This window comes from Pezoporus occidentalis, unplaced genomic scaffold (genome assembly GCF_034315485.1).
Source record: "Pezoporus occidentalis ecotype Australia unplaced genomic scaffold, CSIRO_AGI_Poc_V1 ctg327, whole genome shotgun sequence".
In the NCBI taxonomy this organism is placed as follows: Eukaryota; Metazoa; Chordata; class Aves; order Psittaciformes; family Psittacidae; genus Pezoporus; species Pezoporus occidentalis.
Genome location: NW_026915235.1, coordinates 416,914 through 444,867, shown reverse-complemented (window position 1 = coordinate 444,867; position 27,954 = coordinate 416,914). Strand labels below are relative to the sequence as shown.

Sequence of the window (27,954 nt, the reverse complement as noted above, 5' to 3'; positions counted from 1 at the left end):
AATTTTTTTCGTTGTTGTTCAAAGGGTGTTCTACAAATGCAGTTGCACAACGGATGTGTAGTGGGCTAATCTGTAAGCAAATGCAGCATACACATTTGTGAGGGATTTGGGCTTTTTGTTTGTGATCCTATTCATTTACTGTACTCTTAAACAATTTGTGGGAATTCTTGTTTCCACCAAGGTTCCCATCTGTTGTGATGAATATTTGCATTGTAGTTGTTCAAGAAGCATTAAATGCTAATAAGCAGCAGTGCATGCCATACACTTTTGTGTATTTATCATCACAATGAACTTTAGGAAAAAAAAAAGCTAGAACTGTTCTTAAGTTGTAGGGAGCAAATCTTATTGAGCAGTGTGTGGGAGGGAGGGAGGGACACATACTGTTTAAATTCTCTTGTTTTGAAGGCTGCTGTGAATAACTTCATCTTGTGCCCTTTTTTAGTGTGGTCTGTTCTGTGACTTTTGAGTGAGGCTGGGCAGTGTTTCTGACCCCCACTTTTCAGTTGAGTGGTCAGCTACAATTTAATCTGCTTCTTACCCCACATCAGTTTCATTCTTGTAAAACCTTCAACTATCTTCTATGGGAGCAGCCACGGGTAATATGGTATAATATATATGTGTGCTAGGTGTTAGAAATACTGAAACACTTTAACTAACCCCCTAGATTGTATACTCCAAATGCCTTCCTGCATGCTGGGCCACAAATATACAGGTGGGGTATGTGTGTGTGGAGTTTCGTAAAAATCATTGGAATTACTCCAAAACTGTAAAAATGAAGACAAAACAATGTATATGCAAACCTTACTTCTTTTTACATGACACTTCTCTAGTGTTGATCATGTTATACTGGTATAGCTCATTCCCATTCTTGTAGTAATAAAAGTAATTGCATGTCACTGTAACTGCATTGATGCTAAAGAGGTGGGAATGAATTGCATCTCTCATTAACGTAACTACACTGGTAGAAAACCAGCATCTAGCATAGCCTTAAGCTTTAACAGAATCACTGGCCTCGTGTGGAAACTGTTGTTAATGCAGATGAACCAGCACAGTGGGTCAGCAGGAACAGGATGTTAGAGGTTAGATGCTTGATCAAGTTAGGGGCTCTGTGAAGATTCTGAAATTGATGGGTGGGGGAAAATCCCTTTAAATACATGTCACCCATAAGGTACATTTTCAAAACATTAAATGAATGGGAAGATCATATTTCTTTGGATCCTTTATGGCTTCAGAGTTGACAGTGATACTAACCCTAGTGCTCAAGCTGTAATAGCTTCAAAGTAGCATTCTTAACGACGCACTAAACAATCATCAGAGCCAAATTTGTGGCGTGTGTAACTTAACTCTGGAAAAATACTTGACAAACAGATCACAGAATCAGTTGGAGGGATCCATAAGGATCCTTGAGTCCAACTTGCTGCCTTTCGCAGGGCTACCTAAAACCAAACCACATGACCAGATCAGGTTTGCTGCATTTTTATTCTGGAAATAAATCTATTTTTTCCACTGATGCCTAACAGAAATACGAAGTTCCTCATTAATCATTTGCCATAGTCACTAAACTTTTCACTGGCAAGTGAATTGTCTAATAATGTCAAGCCTCAGCTGCTTCTGGCCACTGCCATCTTCCATGTGGGGAATACCCACAAGCAGCTTTTAAAACCAAGATCAGTGCCCAAGGTTGCTCTCAGAACAGAGCAGGTGAACTCAGCAGGCATTGAAGTAATAGTGAATTTCTGGTTTGCTTGTACATTGACTGGAATTAAGATCACGTAATATAAAATCAGATTGAAGATGGGAAGGTCTGTGCTTGAGAGCTTTGGAATGGATTAGCGGGAAGGTAGCTCCCCACAATGTGTGAGGCAGTAGTTCATCTGACGTTCTTGTACATGTGGAGTGGCTCATGTACAAGAAATGCACTGTAATAACAACTTAGATACTGAAAGAGGGGAGAGCAGCTGTTATGTATGCTCATCCCTTACAACTTAATTGGAATTTTAGGAAGTGACTCAAGCTTTCAGCATTCATTGATAATGAAGAATGAGCAAGCTTCTTCATTAACAAATCAAGGATGTGCTTCTCTCTTTCTTTCATACTCTTTCCTTTAATCTGCATTGTCTATCCCCGTTTTGTCTGGGTTGAATTACAACCCATTTGTTCATCCCACTCTTGTGCTCAACCAGGGAATAGGAAAAGGAAGGGCTATAAACCATCTGAAAGGAAGCACAGTTGCATTTTGCCAGTGTTAATGTAGATTCTGATGTCATTATTTGACAGCTTTCCCAGTGGCCTAAAGCATACATTGAGCAGAAAAGTTATTTGTCAAGCCCTTTGTGACAGCTGTAATTATCTAAACCACTCACTGTCTCCATTTTTAAAGGGAAAGATGGGAATATGGGGTTTTATGCAATAAAAGAAATGGCTGTAGTGTGGGAATCAGGTCGTGAGATCATTATATGCAGTGTACTACATCTTGTTTCTGGAATATATTAATAGTGAGAAAAGATAGCAAGACTCTGAAAATTAAGAAAAAACTTGTCTGCTACTACCTTTTTGCATGCCTTTGCCAGTAAGGTGTCTGTAGTTTTGGTCTTGACAGCTCTCCACAGAAAAAGTATAATCCGACCATAGTGTCAATAAAATTTCTACGTGCAGAGTGCTTGCTTGCATTTAGAAAGATTACAGTGACTTTATCAGTGATCTGCAGAAAGAGCTCTCACTGATATTTTTCTTTCCTGCCAGAGCTTGAGTTGATATTGCCTGATGAAATGCAAAAACAACTTGAGAAGTACACTCTGGCACATAGAGCAGTGGCCGTATTTCCCCAACATTTATACTCAAAAGCCGCAACAGCAGAATCTAAACCAGCCTAAAATTAAAAAACTGTTTGGAAAAAAAACCCAACAAAACCTCTTTGGGTTACTGTATCTAGAATATGATTTTATAGCGATCTTTAAGGTAATTTGCAAGGAAATGGGATTGTTCTGTGTTCAAGTCACAGGCTATTTGTCAGAGGAGTTTACAGTGTTGCTACTTAGATTATCTGAAGTTTCAGTATTAAAAATAAAAACATTTTATTAGGGTAGTCCAGAGTCTTGTGCTCAGATTTCTATATTTACACCTACCCTTATCAAAACCCAAACAGAAATACACTCTCCCAAGGTTCTGGTAGCTGTATGGGAAAGAAGGAGGGAGGATGGCAATCTTTCCCCAAACTATAGATGGTAGTCTAGCTTGTTGCATTTTTTGATTTTTACCTCCTTCTTGTGTCAGTCTCTTTATAATTTGACTATTGGTCTACCTTATTTTCTTTCAAGTTGTGTTTCTGTTATTATAAAGTCTTGATCTCATACATGTTCTGTGTGTAAATACTGGCAATTCTTAGTCTAGGTTAATGGGATTATCTGAGAATGTTGCTTTGGTGAATGGGTAAATTGTGGTCGGTTCTCTTTCTTTGTTACCCTCAAAATGTGTAGAGCAGTAGACTGTTGCAGTTTATGGTTTGGTTTTTTTGAATGGGTTGGGTTTTGGTGGAGAGCTGAGGCCTGCACTAATGCTCAGTGGTTCTTGGCACACAGGCAGTCGTTTTGCCTCATGTTTTATAGCAGCTGGGGAAATGGAGTCTGAGCTTGTAGCTTCTGATCCTTGTGTCAGTGAAAGTAATATGTGACATTCAGAATGCCTTTGTTTAGTGAGCTGATCTTTTAAAGCAGAAGAAGTAGTCTTACAATCAAACTTTTGCTACCAGTGAACTCTTCTAAGTGTTGTTTGGGATGGCATGTGTTTCTGGTTACTTCCACTTCCCTGCCTCCATCATGGTCAGGCTTTTTTAAATATTTTTGTCATGTATGCATGCACACTTTTAGCTATGATTTTAAAGATAATTGTAACTACATAAAAAGTAAAGAGGAGCAGGATTGGTAGGTAAATATATTCAGTCCAGCAGTCACACCAAGGAGAAATTAGAGTTTAGGAAAATAGGAAATGTCTTCTTTTCTCTCATGGCATTTCCAGACCTCTTCTCCTCTGGTTATACCTGTGCTTGGAGATAGCAAATTTATACTGGGTAAGTATTCGCTGAAGTCAGTCATAAATACACAGCCTAATGTGGTCCAAGTTCTATGCTGATGCCAGAAGGGGAAGTTCTGTCTTCATCTCTTGCTGCACAGTCAATGCCAGCAATCATATTGCCTTCCAGCAACCTCTTTCGTACTTACCGAGCTGAAAACAGAACCCATAACTAGCTAGATCAAATCCTTGGACAGCTTGCAGCGTTTTCACGTGTGTTTGAGTGCCAGCAAACAGAAAGGATGGAAAGACCCTATTGGGTGATAAGAATGAGGGGGTCTGTTTTGGAACATATGTGAGCTTAAATTGACTTGCATCAGTTGTGAAATCATACCTTAGCTCTATTTTGTAACCTTTTACCACTGAGCTGTTGTAAATTTGCGTATTTCTTTCTGTAAAACGATGTGCTAGCCTTTGAGTCAGTAAGCATAGGAACTTTTTCTTTCAGAGTATGGCTTACAGAGCTGAGTTGCATTAATTGAAACTTTACTGCTGACAGATTTTGATCTCATGCTTTCATTTGGCAAAATACATTATTTTATGGAAGTAATTTTACACTCATGTTTAGCTTTAGAGTGCAGTAGATGGAATTAGTTTCTTCAGTAGAAGAACCAACAGTGAAGAATTAATTACAACAAACACTGAAAATTATATAGTGTGTGTTAAAAATAAAATTACATGGTAGCTAATGAAAAGGCTGTAACTCAATTCAAGGGTTCTTCTCTCTTTAATAACTAACCAGGCTTGGATCTCACGGTTTCCGATGTTAGCCAAACAGCTTGAATGAATTGCAGTTGTGTATTTAGATGAAGTTATGGGCTGTGCAGTGAGCTTTCTTCTTCAGCTACTATGTCCCCCTCTCCAAAGTGTGGGGGGTGTGAAAACCCATTCATGTTAAAAGTGTCTTGGGGTTAGACTTTATCAGTGTATTAGAGTTAAAATATTGCTTTAGTTCTCTGAATTACAGCTATTTAGAGAAAGGGTAATACATTCTGGTCTTTTCTTCATAGGAGTGTTAGTAAGTTCGTGTAAGTTAGTAATTTTGTATATATGCAGGAAGGGGGCTTTATTTTTCACTTTGAAGTCCCCCAGACTGTCCTGACAGTTGCTTACTTCAGCCTCACTTATGGTCCTACATTACAAACTGCTGTCTTCACGGAAAGAGCCCAGAGAAGTCTCTTTAGAGCAAGGAGAGCCTTTGTTCTTTTCTAGCTGGTAGTGTTACCGATTTGAAAGTATTTAATAGTCTTCTCTAAATGTAGTTCAAGCACTCCAAAATGAGGATATGCCTAAAAAATCCCAACTTGCTGTGCAGCCCAGGTGTTGGCTGGAGGAACACATTTTTTTTAACCAGTCTGCTCTGTGCAGAGGACAGTAGGATTAGTGAGCATCTATTCAGTTCCCTCCCCCTCTCCCCCCAATTGTTCAGTGACCCATGTGAATTTTAGTCTATTCTGCTTATTGTTGAGACTTAGCTCTGAGTACAGAATTGTGTTGTTATTGCCTTGGGCATTTGGGTAGTGCTCCCTACTTTTGAAAAGGTTCCAGACACTGTTTTTCATGTAATCTCTGTGGAGTGAAGCAAGGTAATGTAACTGTATTTTGTATATATGAAGCTTGTATTCATACAAAGTTTGGTAGCATATGCTGATTTGGGGTGCCAGATTCAAAGCACTTAGTGCCTGAACTTTTAGGCAACAGAACCATTACAGATAAATCATGGATTTATTTTTTAAATGCAGTTCTTCATAACTTCAGTTACCTTGGTGACTCTTCAGGAGTACTGGAAATCAAGCCTGACATCTAGAAAAATGGGAATATGTGATTAATTGCTACTTTTGGAAAAATTAGTTCAGAAGGTTTGTTTAGTATGATAGAGGAACTATATGGCAATGACAGATGCAATCTGTATTTCCAAAGCAGCATTCACCAGCTTTCAGGTTATCATCCCTTTTTTTTTTTTTTTGCAATTCCACTTTTTTCCTAATGATTTTTCAACAGTAGCTGTTGATCACAGTTGCTGTGATCAGTCCTGATTCTTACAGTAATTTTGTCTTCTGAAGAAATCCACTTGAACAGAAAGATCTTGAAGAGGAATGAAAAGTAGTATGTGGTTGCTAATTAAAGACCTCCGGACACTAGATACACACAGGAAATGGGCAACTACAGTTACGTGACCATCTTTGATTATAGACTATACTGTCTGTGTGCTTGATTTACCAGTATTATGTAAGTTTTTAACTGGGTTTTCTCTGTACAAGACTCCAGTGCTTTTTTCAGGTTACTTTCCTAACGCTGAATTCTGAATGCAGGCTGACTTTCTCTAGATGCAATTAAGTGGAATCATGCTGGCATCATGACAATTCAAACCTTTATGCCCATCAGGTTTCTCTTACCTGTGCCAATGAGACAGCAGTAGGTTGCCATTCCATGGGACCAGTTTGTAGAGTGGAATGCTCTGCCTCCAAATTGTACAGATGTTTGAAAGCAGAGGAATGATAGTATGTGTAGGTCTTCAGTACTGTGCTTGGTGTACTGGAGGGGATTGTGCTCTACTGGGTTGGGATTCCTCCTAAGTGTTTGTGTCACATGTTCCCAGCTATGATGTTATCTGTCTCCTCTACCCTCAATCTTTTTTCATCTCCTTCATCCAAGCTTCCACATCTTAACCTTTTATTCTTTCCTCAATAATCTTGCCCTCTGTCTCAAATGCTTCTCTTGTTGCCAATTCCAATCTTCTAAGTTGTTAGCATGATAAAGAGAGGACTAACCTATATCTTAATGCTTGATAGAAAATCCCTTTTAAATCTGAGCAGAACATTAATTTTAGGGTGCTGATGAGACAAGTAGTAATTTAAACCTGTTTAATTCATTATTGCCATTATTTATGGACATATATATTACTACTTAGTTCAGTCATAGACCAAGGCTTTTACTGGTCTTTGAATTGATGTCATACATACTGTTCTCTAGGAGTGAGAGTCAGTGAGCACAGTAATAGCAGGACAATTAGGTGCTTGTCATTACATTGACTCCAAGCTCAGCTTTTTTTTAGAGGGCCACTGCTGAATGTGATTATGAACCATAAAATATCTGCTACTTCCTTTTATTCTGCTGGCTTGTCAAGGGGTGGGTAGATTTGTGCTTAGCAAGGTCAAAAAATTATCTTTGGAACCCATCTATGTTAAAACAGCAGATTGTTTGAGCTGTAAATGTGTTGCAGAATATTTGAGTATTCTATGTGGCATGATTCTGTTCTGCTGCCATGCAAATCATCCTGTCATTCAGGGAGGCCTGTGTGTCGAAAGATTGTTATCATTATTACTGCTAAAAGCTACAGTGTAAGAAGGCAAGCCTAGAAGCTTTACTGGTGATTAAAACATTAGCTTCTGAGCAAGGTGAAGCAAGTTTTCGTGGAGAATACCCCACCCCCCCCCATAACTGATAACCTTCAATCTGTTTTGTAGTTCCTGTTCTCATTAAACACATTTTTTAAAATCAGCTTTTCTATTTGAATTGTTAGTTTAAAGGTGCTGTCATAGCGTTTTATCATGAGCTAGTATTTAACTGCAGATTTCATACTATGATCAACTTAACATATTTTTCTTTTTTATTCAGGATACTCACTTTTTTTTTACTCCTGCTGTTTTGTTTTCTCTGAAGGGAAAAGAGCATTAACATGTAATTTGAAATAAGAGGTAGAAGATTTGAGTTTGTTAGTGCCCATGTGCACTGCAACTATTTAAAATCTTTCTGAAATATTACATTCTTCTTTCTGTTGGTTAATTGATATGGTCAATGTTAACAAATGGTGTTGAGTGAGAGTTTTATTTTCTCTTCACATAGGGTAAGGAGGAGGCTAGTTTTCTATTCAGAAGCATTCTTTTACAAGCTCTTACTGTTTACCTGAAGGTTTATCAATACTACTAGAAATATACTTCTATGAGAGTATTAATGTGCTTATTAAACACATGTTAAAAAAAAACCAAAACCTCAACAAACCTCAATATGACAAAAAAGACGTAGTTTCTTTCCAACTTGGCGTGTTATCATTTGAAGAACTTTTTCCCAGGGCTATGCTGTAAGGTATGAAGAATATGAGGGGTTACAAAAACATACCTGTATTGTAATTATTTTGAGAACTTTTTTGTGATATGACATATTTGTCACTGAATTAACTTTCACTGCTTTTTCCGTATCATTACATTCATCACAAGTTCAAGCGTGCAGATGGCTATGACCATGTTGAATGAAAAACAATGGGTATAAATAAAGAATATGGTGTAACCTATTTGTGTCCTAGATCTGATGTTTCTGTTTTGTTTCTGAGGAGACTTTTGTGGCTACAAACAACTCTGCATGCCATGTTTTCTAAAAATTTATTCATTCAGATATTGAAAATACCTTAGGAGTGCTGTAGTGCAGGTTGCAAAGCTTGATTGCTCTTCCTGCTTTTTTCAGAAGAGCATTTTTGTTACTTAATGCAAGAAACTCTTCTACTTCATAGACGTTCATCTAGACCAAGGTATTAAAGTAGTAATAAAATAAATCGTTAAATGTGGCTTTCCTTGCCAGAAATCTCTATTGCTTATGAAATTAACATGCTTCATATGTTTTTCTTGAGTTTAACTTTCTCTGCACCATAACATTCCATTCAGATGCGATTTGGGAATAGGTAAGAGAGTTATGTTTTACTGCTGTTAAGAAGCATACAGCGCTTTGAGGAGGGAAGGCACAACGGAAGTGGTACTTTTCTCCCTCACATATTTCTAGTGCACGTGATTTGGGTGTGAATTATGTAACTGAGTAACAGCTGTAAACTTCTAGATATCTGGTATTTCTGCTTCCACAAATACATGCTAAAATGAGAAGTTCATCTGTTAATCTGGTAAATTCTTTTTTGTCGGTGTTACTGCAGTATAATTTCTATTCACAATTCTGTAGTGCTGCTATAGAAAGTGGTTAAGAAATAAGTCTCTGGAAGTTCTATTTCAATAATGTGCCACCAGTTTGAAACTAGACCATTTAAATAGCTTTTTTAAAGTATGCAGTTCATATTCCTTTTCCTTAAAACACATTATTCTCTTTGAATATGTAAAACAAAATGCAGAAATACCTATTTTCATCAGTAATGTAATTGTTGGCATGGTGCTGCCAGATTTGCAATGTTTAAGTGGAAAAAGAAATACTCTTACTTTTTTAATAACCTCTGCTATTATTTCGATCTAATTAGATTTTCAGACAGAAATGTGATTTATTTTTTAAACATGACTATATTCTTCCCATATGAGGGTGTTCTCAACTTTTGACTGTGTTGAATAGGTTAATAAATGGAAATAGAAGGGTTTTTAGAAGCATACATGGCAACCTGTATGAGCAGATTCTGGAATAACTTGAATGAGTTGTTGTCCCCTTTGTTTTGGGGAAGGGGTTTCCTCTTCTAATGAATGACTACAACATGTGTCTCTGGGGCTTTCTCAGTATAGTAATGAGAAATGTATCTGATACCTGACAATTGTTGGGGATTACCAAAGCAAAGAAACAACAAGAACCAAGTAGAACCAAGAGAATTTCTCTTTGCTCCTACATTGGACTGATGCGATGGAGTGCAAGAGGCAGAGAGGATCTGGTAATGGCTCCTGCTTCACTCTTGAAGAAGCAGTTTATAATTCTCTGATGCTCAGCTGGGGGTATTTCAGTCTGCTCAACACAGTGTCTTTTTTTTTGTATTATTAGAAGAAAATGTGTTCATACTTAAAAAAAATATGCCTTTTAGATTTGCCTGTTCAATTTTCATTCTCTGGTTTTGACCTTAAATAATCTTTCTGTCTCTGTGTTTCCTATCTCTTTGCATCTTGCTCTCTCTAATTTGTGTGGTACGTCCATTCCCTGCATGGTGATACATACTTATGTCAGAGATACTTGTAGAACAACTTGTTTGGTGTACTATTTTACTTCTCAGGCAAAATCTTGCAATTTTAGAGAAATTCTAGAAAACACAGTTTATGTCCCATGAAGAGAAGAGGGGAAAAAAAAAAATAATATAAGCCATGTGTCTTACCTGGGGGGGCTTGAATTTGATTTCATTTCAAGTTTTATATTGCACATAGACTAAAGTTGTTGAAAGAGTTTTTTAATATGCCTTTGTATTTTGCTTCCATGCCATTTGATCTGAAACTATATTACTACATCATGTAATCTCCTAAAATAGCCTGTTGTGCTGGGATGACAGTACTTAGGAGGAGGAACTGGGGATGTTAACATCTGTAAAGCTGGAGACATCCTTTTCAATAAGCAAAATGAGTATGTGGTGTTATGGAGTTGGTTGGTGTACTGGTGTTATTAGCTGATAAAACAGCCTGTCTCTGGCAGGTAGCATCTTCCATGAGGGGAAAGAAGATTAATGAACAAGAGTTTAATACATGTGCATATGAAATTGTAATTGTAATCTTAATGTTGCTTCACACTTATAGCATAATTTCACTGTCATAAACTTTGTTTCGCTCCAGCTGTTCAAGTGTTTTCTTCATGTTACTTCCCATGTGACGACTTTTCCATGTAGCTTTTGTGGCAGGAAGGTCATTCCTCCTGTATTGTTGGTGTTAACCTTTTCATAGGATGTCAAACTCCAGTGGCAAATTCTCATTTACCGAAGTTTCAATTGGTTTATGGCATCCTGTCTTGTGATCACTGGCACTCTTGCTTTCTCACTCTGTATCAATGAAATGCGGCACTCCGTTTCTTTTATGTAGTATTCTTGCAATTGTAACAGCTGTTTCTTCTTTGGCTGTAGTTGCAGTTTAATAATGATAGGTAAATTCTGATTTGTAACGGATGTTAAATATTAGCAGTTGAAGTAGAAACTAAAATGGGTTTATTTGCAAATATATTTTATGGTGGGATTTTTCACAAGTTTCTCATTCTTGTTTTATAATAGCCTGAAGAGTTTTATTTTACTTCTGTTAGAAGTACAGATGTGCTTCTAGTCATCCCAGGATAGATTTTCTTCCTCATCTTGTACATACTGTAATGAGATCAGTATTACTTTCAGGGCAAAAGAAATACTTAGTGCCGTCACTATTGTTAGTGCTTTATCATCATTTTTCTTCTTATATAAACTTCAAATATCCTGCTTGACTCACATTTTCCACCCTTACTGCTTTCTTTTTGCTGATCACTTCCATATTTATACCACAGTTAATCTTTTAATGCAGTGCCTTTTTAAAATTGCATATCAGAGCCAATTATTTTCCATGTATAACCTTTCCATTTTGCTGTGGGTGATTCATTGACTTATTCTGCACTGAAATCTAAAAATCAGATTTGTAATTTCAGGACTCTTAAGCTATCCAGTATCTTTGCTGCATCAAAGTCCTTCTCTCCGATCTCTCCATAACTCTGTGCAGGCTTGTGGAAGTTGTTAAAGGTGAATTGTTTCCATTAAGTCTCTTGATTAAAATTCATGGAGTGATTGTTGCAGTGGGACTATTTTCCATGGTGTGGGGTTGGATTTGTTTGGGATTTTTTTGCAGTGCTGGAACTGCAAGTTTACCTGCAGTTTCACCCAAGCTGAAGATTGTTGTTCTTCTTTTTACCCAAGCCTATTATCCTAGCGAGATTTTGCGAAAGATAAATGGATTGAATAAATATTAATCTATGCTTTTAACAATGCTTGTAATTTTTAATAGGAAAAAAGACAGATGGATCCAGAGCTTTCTGCATAGACTTACAATCTGACAATAGTTCTAGCTCCATTTTCAAGGCTTTGTTACGTGTTTTGCTTGAAAATGAATTTTTAAAGTTAATTTTAGTTGGGCAATTCCTTTTGTTTGTACCTGAAGAAACTTTGTCACGGGGGTTGGGAGGGGAAGAGTTCACTTACTGCCCACTTCCCCTCACTGCTAACTCTGTGAAGCAGTGGTGTAAAATGAAACCCTGCTCTCCTGGAACACAGTCAAGTATTTCATAAGCAGTGGGCAAGAGGCAGGGTGTCATGTTGCTAAGGAGCAGTAGTGTGCTTCCATACATAGTGTGTCATGTTTGTGCCCATGCGTGAGCATGTATAAAGCAGTTTATCTGAACCTTTGAGATTTTTACATTTGGATTTTTACATGTTGGTGAATGACCACTTTGTGAAATGAGGTTTTATAGAGAGAGCTCTAAAAATACCAGGGGTTAAAAGTCATTTTGAAAATGGAGTAGCAGAGATCTCTTGGAGTAGAACTCTTATCATTGTTGTGCAGTGTGGGCAGTTGCCACACAGCTCAGCATTTGTCAAGAATTCTTCTAATAATGCAAAAAAACTTTTGTTCTCCTTTTTCTCTTGCTGTGTGCAGTTTGCACTGAGACGGTATAGATGGAGTTGTTACATGCACAAAACTGATGTTTCTCAGAGGAGCTGGAGGGATAGAACCAATCAGCCAAAAATTTTCAAAGTGAGTGCTACAGTTTGAGATTAACTTCCATCATGGCCTCTTCAGAGGAGGAATGTTTACTGTTAAACCTCCGCTTCAGCCTTTTCCTGAATAGGGATGGGTTTGGTTTTAAAAGAATTCTCTTTTAAGTTGTAGTGAGATCAGGTTAGTTTTTGTGTTGTGTATTTGCTGCCAGAGATACTTTTGTAAAAAGACATGTAGAGTTCATCTCAAATATTGGTTTGAGAATGTAACAATCCTTTTGATAGCCTTGCTACTAGCTCTTAGCAAGCTGAGCTTTTAAAAAAATGAAGATGCATGTAATTGTGACCACCAGTTCTGTAGTTCTTGATCCCTGCTAACATCGGCATGGCGTGCTTTTGACTGAAGGTGACTTTTATGGTTTCCAGATTCAAAATTTATTTCATATGATGAACATATGTTTTGGCAATTGCTGTCATTTATCTCTTCATTTGGCTGTCCTCTCTGTTTGATGGGGGGGATTTTCCATACATATTCTGTACTGTTGTTTTATTTCTTGACACTAAAATGGCTTGTACTGCACAGACGACTTGGTAAGGCTCCAGCTCTTTTTCTAGAACTCTGGCAATAATTGTCCAATTGAAAATTTGCAGCACTGCTGGTGTAAAGTGTAACAGACTTTTTTTGTTAGGGATGATGTCAGCATGAGAGATGGCCTCAAGGAGTCATTAAAAGAACATAGGACTTTTGACTGTTGGACTTTATTGACTTTTCTTCTCAATAAAATACCATCCTGCTAAAGACAGATTAGTGTCTGCAGTGCTATGAGACATACTTGGTGACCTTACTGTGTAGTCTGATGAAGCTGCATCTAAGTGCTGTAAATACGGAGGCACTCTATTAAGAGCTTCAGAGAAATGCAGTAATAACAGCCATAAATTTTTATAGAAATGCTTGCCTTTCTGTGAAAGTAATTGGCCTTTTTATGTGAAATTACTCACTTTGCTTTTTAGGACCTTTGAATTTCCAGTTCTGGTTTAAGCTGGTTTGTTTCTAACTTTCCACTTATGACATTCTGAAATGTATTCATAGCTAAAATGTTTTTCTTTATGGTCTGTCCACCTATTACTGACTTTAATATATCATTCAACTTAAACTGTCTGTGGAAAAAAGGGAGTAAAGTAATGTATTTTGAACTGATCAGTGAAATATATAAGGGAAATATGCAAAACTAATGGGATAGTAGGTAAATTGCAGCTGTCACATTAGCTGACTTATTTATATGTGAATTTTATGGATAATAATATTAAGATGAACTGAAGTCATTGCTAGCTTTTAGTGAAATAAATAGATGAATGGTGGAAATATGAAGCCTTTGTTGGTTGCATTTTATGTTTCCAGCCTTCCTGACTAACCTGTTCCTGCCTTTCGTCTGTGCCAGGTCTCCTTCCCCAAGTTACGGTTTCATGACAGAGCTGTTGGAATTACTGAATATAAGAGATATTTCACTGATACAGAGGAAAGCCAGAACAGAGCATTAAGCAAAGTCATGGTAACATAGAGTCTTCCACACTGATAGTTTCTTCAGGCAGAACTCTTGATAGCCATGAACAGATTGTTGAGGGTGGTTTAAAAATGTAATTGGTGTATTTGGAGTGCCTGAGCTGGTTGTGGAGGTGCCAGCTTAGGCAACATAACTTTATTGAAAAGGCACTATGCTGCCTTACAGGGACTTTCTAGCCTGGCTCACTGCTGCCTAGGAGGTCTTGATACCTTTCTGTTAGTATTTGTCATTACTTATCATTGCACACCATCTGCATTAGCCTTTGTATTAACTTGTGGTGTGTTACTTTATCCACATTTTCTGACCCTTCCTTCCCCCTCCTTTTCTGAATAACTGAAGATTGACTATGGATTCTAAACTATATGGTATCTAGCATAGTACCTTAGAGTCTAATAGTGAGATGAAGGAACTAATATTTCTTGTATTTTTTGTTTTCCTTTTTTTGTGAGAAGTTGTATGTATAGTATAGCTTCTTGGTAAGAGTCTTTTCTGTTTTCCTGCTGCTATATTATAGCTGCTTCTGTGTGTGGTACCTTTAGTACATGCTGCATACTACAGGTTTTCCATGTAAAATGGAAAGGTGAGACAAATGGAATTGAAGGAGATGATAATGTGTGTGAAGACCTCAAAGCCATTTGGGTGCTTACTGGCCAGCCTCTGGACCATGAGAAAAACGTGTTTCCTTAAACCTGTAGGTGTAAGGAAATGAAAAGTTGCCACATAAAGCACACAGCCTTCCCTCCTCTCTTAAAGAGCAAATGTCTTCCCATTACAACAGTAGCTCAGCCCTCTGTTCTGGAGGTGGCAACTTGCATTGTGTCCTGTACTGAAGTAAATTTTGAATACAACTTACCATGATGTGAGGACAAGTTTCATAACAACAGGAAGCTTTTTAATTAAAAACAAGATAAAAAAAGTATTATTAAGTGACTTGACTTTTAGACTCAGCAGGTCAACACAACCCAGCAAAAGAATGTCAGCTGAAGTTTAACGAAGCTTGAGTATAGCTTCAGTGTCACAGCAGGCTGAAAAAGTTGTAGACCTTTGCCACATTCATTCCTGTTTCTGTACAGCAGTTCCTCTCTCCTGCGCTCTCAACCAGATCACTAAGATAAAGTTGTTTTAAGTTATGAAGTGACAACTAGGTTAGTTCTGCTCCTGTGAAAGTGAGAAGTTATACTCAAGTCTTTAATAGTTGGTTTTCTTGAGGTATTAAATGGGAATGTAACAGAAAATGAGAAATTCTTTCCTGATTATGGAAAAGAGTCCATAGAAGGAAGGTATGTCCTCCCTAAATAATATGGGACAAGACCAGCTCAGGCATATGGGAAGCAAACATCGTGGGAAGCGCTGATACTTTTGGTGGGAGTATGTCCATTTATTGGTATTCATTCTCCATGATCCTGAGAACTGAGAAAAGCAGATGTCTTAAATAAAAAATAGATGAGGAAGAAATATAGGAGAGAGAAATTTCCTGTTGTATAGGCTGGGATTGAAATCCTGAATCAAACGAGCAAATCTGAACTGTGTAATGATTCTAAGTAGTGTTATTGCAGCAAAGCATTTACAGAATGAGCTTAGTTTCCTTTGTTTTAGCTGAGATGGTTGCTTAATGCTAGAAGAAAATAGAATGCTTAAGTAATGAGCACTTTGATCTGATTCAAGTCCAAGTAATGTCTGCTTAGAAAATCCTGATTAAAGATTTTTCTTTCATAAGGTTTTTTCTTTCTTCCCTCCTGGATTGGGTTTTGGTTTGGTCAGTTGTTTGGTTTTGGGATATGGGTTTTTTTAATCTTCTTGTAAAGGTGAGGCTTCAACTCGTTTGCCAGTATGCAGGTAACAGCTACTTTAAGGAGGTTGTACTACCAAAGGAAGTCACTGCCCTTACCTGTCCACTAGAAAGACAGTTCATGTAAGTCCTCCCCAAGGAGGCAAAATTCAAAACTTCAGGCAAAATTTGCAAGAGTGGTTTAAACAACTCTAAAATTCATGTGGGCTAACTTGACTGCTTCTCTGCCTGATGTAAATTGAGAAATGCTCACAGAAGTGTTGCAGAATCAGTAACTTACAGCAAAGGGCTGGTAAGGAGTATCCAATAGAGGTGATAATTTTACACCAGTATAGTTGGATTCCAGGGGGTGTATCTCCAAGCCTTTCAAATGCCATTTTAAACTGTCTTGGTTAAACTAGTATAAAAGGCTAGACTCACAGGTTTTATGCTATGATTTGATATATTTTTTTTGGTTGGTTGCTTGGTTGTGGTTTTTTGTTTGTTTTTCTTTTTAGTTAAAAGTCAACAAGGAGTAGGCTTGGGTCAAACCAAAACAGCCTCCTTTAAAACACGTTTATCAATGAAGGGGTGTATGCTGCCTTACCACCTATGTATGTGCAGTCCAAAGGCTGTTTTCCCTTGGAGATAAATACTGTAGGTGTGTTTTGCACAAAACCCCAGAGATTCTTGCAATGCAGCTGGTCAGGGAGGAACTGAACTTCCCCAGTTTAACCGGCCTTGGTGAGCTGGAGATTCTGGTTCATTTCCTCAGTGTTAGATCTATTGCGACATTGTTCCTCCAACTTTCACTTATTTTAGTTTGTTTGGCTTTATGTTTTAGGGTGGTTTGAAAGAGAAGCGTGATTGTGCTGTTGGCTGGATGCCCAAGTTTAGTGAGGAAAGGGAATGAAATTGCTGGAAGAGAGATCACGGGAATGGTGGGGTTTCTAGCAGAAGATGGAAGTAAAGTGTATGTAAATACTTCTTTAACCCCAAACCGTATAGGAGGGGGTTAGAATTAGTCTCTGTTTTCAACCATAGCTGAACAGTTCCAATTTGCATCATCTCTGGTGTGGCAGTACATGAGTTGCAGTTTGCATTCTGTCGGTAATCTGTCCTCTTGTTTATTGACCAGTCATAAGGCCCAAGTCATCTGACTTCCTTTATCTGCCTCCATTCTAAAGCCACTGAATTCTGCTCCCTGCTCATCTGAAAAGTGGTTGCTTCTCATTCCTGAAGTGTTTGCTTTGCTCCACCATGTGCCATCCTTAATGTCATACTGCATACCCAGGTACGTATCTGTAATGAGCAAAACTTGCGAATAAATCCCTGATCACAATGTATTTGCTACTCTGAGAAGAACGCTGTGTTTTGGTAAGTGTGTGTGTTAAGGAACAAAAAAAAGTGCAGTTTCATGCACCAGCTAGTCCAAATCCCAACTACTGCCAAAAATCATGGTCCCTTTCTTCCCATGCACATTCTTGTCCTCTCTTTCATACTGATGTTAGAGATTACATAACTGCAGCATGAATCAGATCATGCCTTAGAAGGGCTGAAAACTATTCGCGGTGGTGGTTTTTTTGCAGGATTTGTTCTTACTAACGAGCCCGAACTGCCTGTGTGGCTGCACAGTTGGGAGTGCTGGTGCAAGAGGAGGGCATGATAACACATGGCCAGAAAGGAATTGTTCCCTTCACTGGCTTATGGTGACTGACTGTGAAGCCAGCATCTCCATTGAAAAATTAATAAATAATACTTGACATAACAGTTTGATTCATTGACGCTACTGATTTTCCTGCTCCAGAGCCAACTAGAGGAAAAGCAGCTGGAGTATTAGGAGTTCTCTGTTACTTACAGGGACTGGAACTTGTCACTCTCTGGTAACCACACAACTGTGTAATGGTGTTCCATAGTTTCCACTGGCTTTTGGTTGTTTGTTTTCATTTTTAGTAAACAAGCAATATTATTTCTTGCAAAAGGAAAAATAAATTATTTTACAGAGGAAGTGGCATTGTATTCCAGGTTGTTACTCTGATTACAGTGTTTATCTCTTCTTGCAGTGCTTACACAGTCTGCTCCTGTGAGAAAATCCTGCTTTCTTTGGGAATGTGCTTTCTTGTCAGATGATGTACAGCAGCTGACATTAAGTGCAGGACTGTAAAATATGTGTTTGTGTTTAGTCAGTATGTTTTATGGTGACACCTGTGAAGTTTTCATTCATGTGTAAAAAGAGAAAGCTAAACTACAGCAAATACGCATTAAAATCATGTGGAAAGGAAAAGGGAGGGAGAATGGGAGTTGGTGCTTGGAATCTTGTTTGCTTCTTTGATCCCAGGTATGACTGAGTTTTCTTATTTAGTATGATTAAAGTTCTTGCAGATCTTTGTGTGTGGATTTTTCTAGCCCTAACAGGGGATGGTGAATTTTGCAAAGACCAGGCTCAGTAAGAGAGTTGCAGTTGATTAATTTCTTGGGTTTATGTGTTGTATTCTAATGGAGAAGAGTTGAAGGGGCAACACTGCTAAAAAATCCCTACTGTAGTTCAGGTGAGTTGGAAGGCAGATTTAGCAAGACTCCCTTGTGTGACTATTCTTAAGATGTTCCTGAGTTAAAACAAAAGCTAGCTAGGTTTCATGTCGCAAACTGTGTGTTGAAGGTAAACGCTTAGGCCATAGTTCTGGGTCACTAAAATTGCCTCAAGCAAGGGATTTGTGAGAGGTCTTCAGAAAAGTGAGGGGTTTTGTTTTTTTTTAAACCTTTGGCAAGAAGCCGTGTTATTTGTATTGAGTGTTCCAAAATAAAAGTGTGGTCAGAGGAAATGGCGTCTGTGAAACTGATCCATGCATCTGATGCTTGGCAATGATTTGGCAATGATTTGAAGCATGGTTTATAAAGGACAGTGTTAAGCAGCTCTGATTAAAAGCATGCTACAAACCTTGTCTTCAGCACACAAGACAGGAGATACAGAGCATGATTTCAATGTGAAGTATAATCTTTCAGTTAATTTTGCATGTTATGCAGTATATTCACAGGTTGGTGAAGCAGGCTTTGGTGGTAAACACCACTGCATTCCAGGCATGATACCACCAAGTTGACATTTGGAAGAAACCACCATACTTTGCCTTGTTTCCTGTAACTGTAGAAATAATAGCCTGTTCACTTGGCAAAACCCAGTAGGTTGGAGATTCCTGGTTAAAAAATCTTAGTCTATGGAAATGGTTAAAACACAGTTCAATGCTGCTAGTATTGTGGCTAAGTAGGAATGTGATCGTACATATCAAGAATGGATTTGCTGATAACTGAAATGTGGTAAGTGTATCAGGGATGGATCACATGTCTGAATCTAATTTTCCTTCATGAAATACTGGAAATTGAAACTAGAAATTAGGGGATGTATTTCATTACAGGGCTACAGAAATAATGTGGGTGAAAATAGTCTTCATTATGCCTGGTACTTGGGTATTCCAGCTTGGGCAGTGGTGCTGTTGTGTCGTCATTGTACATTACTGAGGTAAAACAAAGAAGGAAGTGTTTCATTTTGGCTCACCTCCTTTCACCTTAACTTAATAGGTTTACAAGAAGTGTATCTCGGATACATGGGAGAATAGTTGGGAAAACTTCAGGTTTGACAGGACTGGCAGGTGGAAGGTGAGTCAGGAGATGACATTTCTGAGGTTAGTTTTAAATTAGGGTATGACAAAAGTGGTAGTGTTGTATCACAGCAGGCAGGAAGAGGCAAAATCATCCCTTCTGTGTCAGGAAATCCTCCAGGTGTGAAATGCAGCTCTAAGGATGCCAACATTTTCAGTGCTTAGAGAGGAAAATGTTACTAGATATTGAGTCCAGAGACCAACAGCATCAGAATTATACACAGAGGTATTATTTAATGATGATTTCTGGTTTTACTTGTGCAAGTCAGGACAATAATACCAGCAGCTCATCTGCTTAGGACTGTGCTTGCTTTTTATTTGTTTTCTTTCAGTAGCTTTGTGGGAATATTTCCTAAAAATCATCAGAATCATAATCATTGCTCTTCTCAGTATAACCTGAGAACATTTCAAGTTCTGAAATATTTGCAAGGTGAAACAAATCATTTCATAAAACCAGGATGAATATGCATGAATTTGTTTGGCTGATAGAATGAATGACAACCAAGAGGTGGAGTTAAAGTTTATATAATGCATTTGGAATTGTGAGTAATCATTCTAATAGATTTGATTCTAAACATCATAATTGAGCAATCAGACGGCATCAAGTTCCTCAAAAGATCTGTTGAGTGACGTTATCTGAAAGATGCCTGTAACCTAAGCAGCTAATTTCCAAGGAGCAGACCAACTCTTCCGGAACAGTAGGTTGCAGATGAGTTGTTCAGGTGAGCTGCTTTCCATATCTGTGAGATTACATCAGCTACTTCAAGGGTATTCTTCAGTGTGATTGCGGTTTTGTTGTTATCATTGTGAAACTATGGAGTTTGCTTCTGGTCTTTAAGTTGTGTATGTGGGGAGAAAAATAATGTCTGTTTACACAGTTCCAGATTTTGATCTTATTTCTTCTTGAACAGCTGTGCTTTGTCCTCATACAGCAGTTCATTCTGCCTTTTGCCTTCTGTCACTGTTCTGGCTGTCAGCCTCATGGTCGCTGATTGGCTTCTCTGATTATTTATATGAAAATGTTTTTGTCTCTAAGCTGCAAGCTAATATATCTTAGATTTGTCTGTTAGAAAAAGAAAATTGTGGCGTGCTTTTAAATTACAACTGTTCTCATCGTTTTAGGGAAAACAAAACATTTTCTTGCCCTTCAAATGAAGTCATCCTAGTTAAGGGCAGTATATAGTAGCCAGTGTCACCATCAGGATTCAAATCAATTCATGGATACCAGTATTGTTATTGCATCACTGCAGCACATTCACGGCTTATGTCACACAGCTGCAACTGGGTTATTGTAGAAGATGTGATACATCATGGGTGGGAGCTCACAGTTTACAGCTGCTGACATAAAGTCACAATCTCTCTTACATTAGCATTTTGCCAGCAGGGTGTTATGGTGGTTGCTGACATTTGGGTTTGAATAGATGGCCAAAAATGTAGGCTTTGCTGGTTTAAATTAAGAAAAAAAAATGTGCATGGGGAGCACATGCAGATCCCTGGTGACAAAAGGCAGATTTTTATCAACGAAATGGTGTAGAGCAGCCCAGGCCTAGAACTGGCCTTCATTGTCATAATTAATTGGAATGAAAGCAGAAGCTGTATTCCCATTGCAACAGGATTAGTGGACTGATCACATTAGCATTAGATGAATTGGAATTCAGCACCACCCAGCTAGTTTGAGTGCCAGCAGCAGTTGAGCTGCAGCTCCCTTTCTTTCTAGAGTATGGAGTGGGTTAAAGTACCCAGTACCTTAAATAGTGCATCCTTGTGTATCAGTGATTTTACTTTGGAGACAAAAGTAGTGTTACAGCTTAAGTTAAAGATGTGTGAACACAGCCCTGCTAATATTTGGTGTCAGAGGAGCATTCTTCTTTGAGCAGGAACAGTTGAAGTTTAGAGCCAAATGATGCAATTTTATACGTATTGTATTCTCTAGTCGCATTTAACGTTGGATTTACTGGCTTTCTGAACAGAATCCCAATTAAGATGGAAAAGGTCAGTGATCTGACTCCACTCTGAGGTTTCATTTTGTGTTTGTACTCTTGGCTTTATTATCTTTCACAAAGAGCTTAGTTCCAAAGAATGCTTCTCCTTTGCCAAAATTCCACATAATCTTGCCTTCAAGGAAACATGTCCATTTTTAGCAGGGTACGAGAGCCTTTTTTAAAGCAGATTTCTGGTAACAGCAATTTTAGCCCATAAAATGTGACCACAGGTGAATCCTACTTCAAATTATATTAGCTATATTCCACTCATACACTTGCGCGTACTGAAATTCAATGTTTGTGCTTTCGGGGGAGAATTAGTCATTTGCTCTTTGGAGTTCATGGTATGTCAAGCAGCAAGGGTGTGTACATATATATTAAAGCAAATAATCTGCATCATGCTGATTACTCCTCTCTTGATTTGACAGCAATTGGTTCTTAATTCATGCTGTCGTATTTGTTAAAAAAAAAAAAAAAGAAAAAAATAGATTTGAAATAAGAAGTCACTACAATGTTCTTCCGAGAAGTTGAGAGAAATCTTTGCAGAACTTTTAGTTTGTAATTTTAGTTCAGTAATTTATACTGTAGCACATTCTGGTTTTCTGGTTGTAGTTGAAGTTATTTTATGCATACAGTAGCAGAAAAATATCACTAAAACAAGTCTCAATTGAAAAGGTATTTTCAATAAAATACCTTAAGTTTTGTTCCTTCACCACTTTCTCTTTTGGAAAAGCATCAGCTACTGCCGTACTACAGGGTAGCATATGTGTAAATATCTAACCAATCACTGGTGGTTTTATTTCTCTCCTGATTTTGTTAGAGCTGTTCCTTTCATTCAGATACTTCTAGGAAGAAGAGGGGGAAGAGGATGGAGTTGTTGAATCATTTCATACAATGACTGCTGCAGTCTCTGCTCCATTTCTGGGTCCATTTAAGGTCTACTTTTTGGAGTAGAGGAGGGTTCCAGAGAAACTGGCCAAAATCAGAAATGTCTCTGAGTCTTAGGGATAGTGTGTTCTGGACTTAGGGAAATTGAAATACTTGTTGGAGGTTTGCAAAGCGGCAAGGCAGCGATTACGAATGACCAAAAGCAGTTCTTCATTTGCTGATTTGGAATTCACACTGTATTTTATCATATATTGTTTGACTCTATCACTTAGTCTGTGTTTTTCTAGCACTTGCCTTTTCTTATGTTCCTGGCAGACATTCCCTCTTAGCTCCCCATTCAAGCATATGAAATCATGGCTGCTGTGTATGAGTTAGCATTCTCATGGCCATCATCTGGGTAAAAATGCTGCAAGCTTCTTAACCAAGCTTGTAATTGGTTAGACCCGCTTCTAATGATGTAAGAGACTACACTGCAGCATCAAAATTCAGCTTCGATTTAATCTGCTTCCCACCAAATTCCTACTGCTAAACAGAAGTGCCAAGTTTTAAAAAATCACTGTAGATTGAGAGAAGTCTGGAAAAACTTAGTTGTTGTGGCTAGCCAGCTTTGGTGTCTCTCTTCTATCATGCAATGAGCTCATTTGTTGTTTAAAAAAATATATTTTCACTTCTTCACACCCAATGTTACTTTGTGGGGAGTTACTTCTATAGAAATTCCAAATCATAGCTCAGAATATATTAAATTCTTGACTAGTTCATGCCTCATGGGCTGCACAATATGTAAACACTAGAATTTAAATGTTCTTTGGTAAGATAAAGTGAAACAAAAAGCACTTGTGAATTCTTATGTTTGTGGTTAAACCCTTTCCAAAACAAAGTTGAAAGAAATTCTTTCTTTGCAACTCTTCTGCCAGAAAATATGGCTCATTACTTGGGAAGCCTGTTTCATTGTTAAAATGGGTAGTATTAAAACAGACTGCCAACACAGCTGTGTGAAGGAGGGCTAAAACCATGTGCTGAAGGATGTTGTTACATTGTGAGATAACTGGTGGAATTCTGTTCCATCCTCCAGAGTCCCTAGGAAAAATGCACCTTATAGTGAACCAGTGTTGAAATTCTTTAAGTAGGTGCTTAAACATCTAGTCAGTGTGGAAGCTAAGTATTCTTTCTGAATTACCTTTGCTTGTTTCTTGATATCTCTGAAATAATTTGCATTCTTCTCCCTTTCTTTTATGGCAACATACAACTGTGCAGTGAAATGTTAATGGCGAGTTCTATATGTCACAGATAATTTCAGTAATTCCAAATACTATGGCTGCACTTACAAGAAACTTTTCAGGGCACATCATTTTTATGTGTTGGGACAATATGTTTGTTTGGAAATGGCTCTTCTGTTACGTATTACAACAGTGTTGGCACAGGAGAGATGTTTGGGAATGTTGCCATTTTGGACATTGCATTGTTGCATAGTTTTAGCGCTATTTACTCTGCTTTGAATTTACTGCAGCTGTACAACATGGAGGAGGGGAGAGCTGGAGTTTGCTGTCATTCTCACTGAAACATTAATAAAAAATATATTATGGAAGTAAAGCAGAAGACACCCTAGGACAGGCTAGTATATTAAGGGAAATGGCTTGTGCAAAATAAGTGTCCATTGCAGAAATTCCTTTGAAAGTGTATACTGTGTGAAGGAAGCAGGATATAGACAATTGCTTTATTGACTCTTTTACTATCTACAGATTCTTAAGCAGGTTCTGATCAGCCAGGTTCATTTGCTGTTTCCACTTCAGCTGGAGTTTGGCGAGTGCTTTAAATCAGCAAAAACAATCCATGCCACTGGAGCAAGGGACTCTGCTGCTTGCACCATTGTTTTTCCCTGGTGTTGGCTTAGGGTTTGTGGGGCTGGGTGCTGAGGGGCTCAGAAAAAAAAACCATTGTATTTAATTCTGACAGGATTTCCCACAAACTCTGACAAGACAAGGGCTTGGGATGATCAACAGAAGTAAGAAGACTTTGGGTTTGGCAAGTAGCAGGAAGCAGGACCTATCACAGTGGTCTTTCTTTGCATTTGATGCATTTATCTGATGTTTTATCTGGATTAGCATATGGTAAGATTGGGATGTTTATGGAATCTGCCTTTAGCAATTGTAAGAGCAGCTTTTCCTTCACTCGTCAAAGAAAAGAAGAAGTGGAAAAAGAGGTATTTTTCACACAAAGAAAAAATGGGCAAAGATCTCAAATTGTTTCCTGTCGTAAGGCAACTAAATAATTCAAGACGTGATGCACACTTAATATTGGTGACTTCTATTATTTTGTAGTTTTGGCTCCCACTGTTGATTTTTCAGAATCAAGTATGGACAAGTTTAAGCTGAGGTCATGTTTGAGTTTGATACAAGCTGGAAAGAAGCACTTGGTGTGATTTTTTTTTTTTTTTTTTTTTTGTTAAATACTCATTGCTGAATGGACAAAGAGTTTTGTTCTGTTCTTTAAGACTGCATTGGAAGTCTTAAAAAAATAATCTGATGGTTCCTTCATCCTTTATGCTGTTGAGGAAAATTCGAAATTCAAAACAAAGTAGCAGTTAAGCTTGGATTATTTGTTTTTTAATCATGTATAACATTGATTCAGGTTATATGGGTTCTTACAATGAATGTCTGCCCTCCCTTAAAAATATTAAGGTGAAGAGTTAGTTTATTAAACAGGAAGTATGTCTGTAGGAACTCCCTGCTGACACAAGCTGTTCTTGATGTGAGCATAACTCTTGTCAGACTTAAGAGCTGGGTGTGTTAGGAAGCAGGAGCTGGCATTATAAGCAAAAGCTTTCTTTAACCTTTAAAAACAAGAGCCCTTTGTAGCTGCATTATTTATCACAATACAGCTTTTATCATAGAATCATAGAATGGTTAGGGTTGGAAGGGGCCTTAGTCCTTAGCAGTACTCCAGGTGGAGTGTGGACACACAGCTTGGTGTCATTGGCAAACTTGCTCCGGGTGCACTCAGTCCCACTGTCCATGTCACTGATAAAGGCGTTACACAGCACCGGTCCCAGTACTGACCCCTGAGGAGCACCACTTGTCATTGGTCTCCAATTGGACATTGGTCCATTGGCCAGAACTCTCTGAGTTGTGAGCTAATTCTTTATCCACCGAGTGTTCCATGCGTGAGTACTTTTGAAGGAGAGTATTACCAATGGGTATTTTATGCAAATAGACTGGTAATTGGAACAGGCTAAGGAAAAATACTGATTCCTTATATACAGAGTTTGGTAGGAGTTTTGGTGAAACTTTTTATCTTTTGCTGAGTGAGGAATATATGACCACAAAGATAACAGTAAACTTTACTGCCAGCAGCAAGCAGAGCATTTCTCTGCAGCTGGGAAGACCCTTTATTGTAAACCATTCTTTTGCCTGGTTGAGATTACAGGCTTGAACTGTATCTCTCTGAAGGAGGGAATGCTTTTCTAGAGTATAGAAGGCTTGTCTGAAGTGTGTGCCTCATGTTTCCCCTGTTGGAACTGTTACACATGAATATACATGTATCTATATGAAGTATGTATTTTAGACTAAAAATCTGTGATTTTCACATAGCATTGAGTACCTTAGTAGAGGGCTGGGAGAAAAGTAGTTTCTGATTCTTTTCATTACAGCACTGGACACCCAGTGCCAATTCCATTATTTAAAGAGGGTCTCGGTACAGAGATTTGAAGCTGGGCTTTCAGCATCTTAAAGTATCTTCCTATAAGCATAAGGCATTTTGGGATATGGAAGTCTGACTATGAAAGGAGTGTTGCATCAGGCTCTCTTTCTCTCATTGCGGCTGTAAGATTTTAAAAGATGTTGATGTATTTCATGTGTGAGTCACTTCATAACTTTGAAACTCTTGCAGGCAGGACAGCGAAACTAATTCCTGTCCAACTGTGTGACAGTGAATACACAGACAATACTTGTCCTCATGGAGTTTTAAGAGCTTTACTGAATGTTTCTTTTTTCCCTCCCTTTAGATTTGTCACGGAACAGACTGTCAGAGCTTCCAGCAGAAGCATGTCACTTTGTCTCCCTCGAGAGTCTCAATTTGTACCAGAACTGCATTCGATACATCCCAGAGGCTATTTTGAACTTACAGTCTTTAACATTTCTAAATATCAGGTAACAATTGTCTTAGAAATTTTGCTTTAGCATCAGTAGTCTAGGTTTATAAATTTTAATGCATCTGTAAGTAGTGCTAACATGGTGTGTGATCATGACATTGTTTTATTTTATGTCACTGGATCAAAGCACCTGAACCAGTCTTACCCACTCAGGTGGATCAGGAACATGAGGATTAACTAGCAGCTTGTGGAACTGAGTATGAAGAAGAAAGCTAATTCCGGCTTAAAGGAATAGCCAGACAAATTCCAGTAGTTTTCATGTGAAATACAGGCATGCAGACTGGAAAGAGATGATAGAGCTTTTAGACAGTCTTTACATTTCAGCTCTCAGTAGCTGAGCAAGGCTCATGCAGTTTTCCTTTACTTTCACTGCATTGATAGTTTTTAACGATCTTTCTTAAGCATTAATATGACTCTGGCAGCATTGCCAAAAAGCTAATTGGTGCAAAAGCTAATCAGTGCAACTCAGGCTGTTGATTTAATTTAACTGTGTACAGCATCCTCTGTTTGTAGAAGGCCTTTTAAGAGGCATGGAAAGTGCCTCATCACAAATTGGCAGTGATATCAATCAGGAAAAACGTCAGGCTATTTTTTGCTGTTGCTATACTTTTGCCAATTTAGTATACTTTCTTTATTTTCTTTATTGATGGTGAGAATTGTATGAATAGGATATGAATCATGTATGGGTTTCCTATTGCTATGATCTCTAGTAGGTGAGGTCCAATTATTATCCTTTTAAAAGTTGCTGTTGGTTCACCTACTACTACTGCTCAGAACTTTTTTTCTTTAATAGCAGGGAAATCTTGATTTCAAGTGTGAAAAAATACAGCATATTTTGCTAAATGTGATCAAAGCCTTAATTAAGATCCTAATAAAATTCTTTCTAATCATCCAGCCACTGCTCCTTTCTATGTTTTATTTTTAAAGGGAATCTTTGTCTTTTACAGCCCATTCTCATCCTTCCTGTTTCTCATCTGAGGTTACAGTCCAGTCATATGACCTCATATTTGCTTTAATAGTAATTTATTGTGAAATGTTCAAGGCTGCATTTTGTAATAGTGAAATCCAGCACACCATGATTTTTGATCCACATGACTTGCTCAATTAGAAATATACTTTAAATATTCAGTAAGTACTGACTTTCTCTGTGGCATTTTGTATGTGCCCACCTGCAGTACTACCTATCTGAAAGGCTTTTGCACTCTGTTCGTAGTCATTTGTGACAGAGGGTGGCCCCTCATCAGAAGCACTTGAAATAACATATTGCCCAGCACATGAGTTCAGAAACATCTGATCAGGTTTGGTACTTGATACTCAGAGTTTGTTCACATGTAACTGAATAAAGCAAGTAATGAAGAATGACTTAATGGAACTACTTTTACAGTAATTAGATGATCAACTCAGATTTTATATAATTGTAATTTGCTTCTTGTATGTGTCTTTCGTTTCATTAGAATGTGAGTTCATTAGAGTTCTGATGATTTTGTT

General features: G+C 38.0%; 2 protein-coding genes across 13 annotated transcripts in view; both read left to right on the top strand.

Annotated features, from left to right (window-relative positions):
- The window catches only part of RPL35A (ribosomal protein L35a), a 153,519-nt gene that overhangs the window by 56,379 nt on the left and 69,186 nt on the right, over positions 1–27,954 (top strand). The gene's annotated exons all lie outside the window — the stretch shown is intronic.
- Positions 1–27,954, top strand: part of LRCH3 (leucine rich repeats and calponin homology domain containing 3) — a 68,648-nt gene that overhangs the window by 1,886 nt on the left and 38,808 nt on the right. For all 12 annotated transcript variants that reach the window (XM_062629002.1, XM_062629000.1, XM_062629003.1 and 9 more), the window contains exon 2: positions 26,320–26,464. In XM_062629002.1, the coding sequence (XP_062484986.1) occupies positions 26,320–26,464 (145 nt within the window). The remainder of the gene's footprint in view (positions 1–26,319; positions 26,465–27,954) is intronic.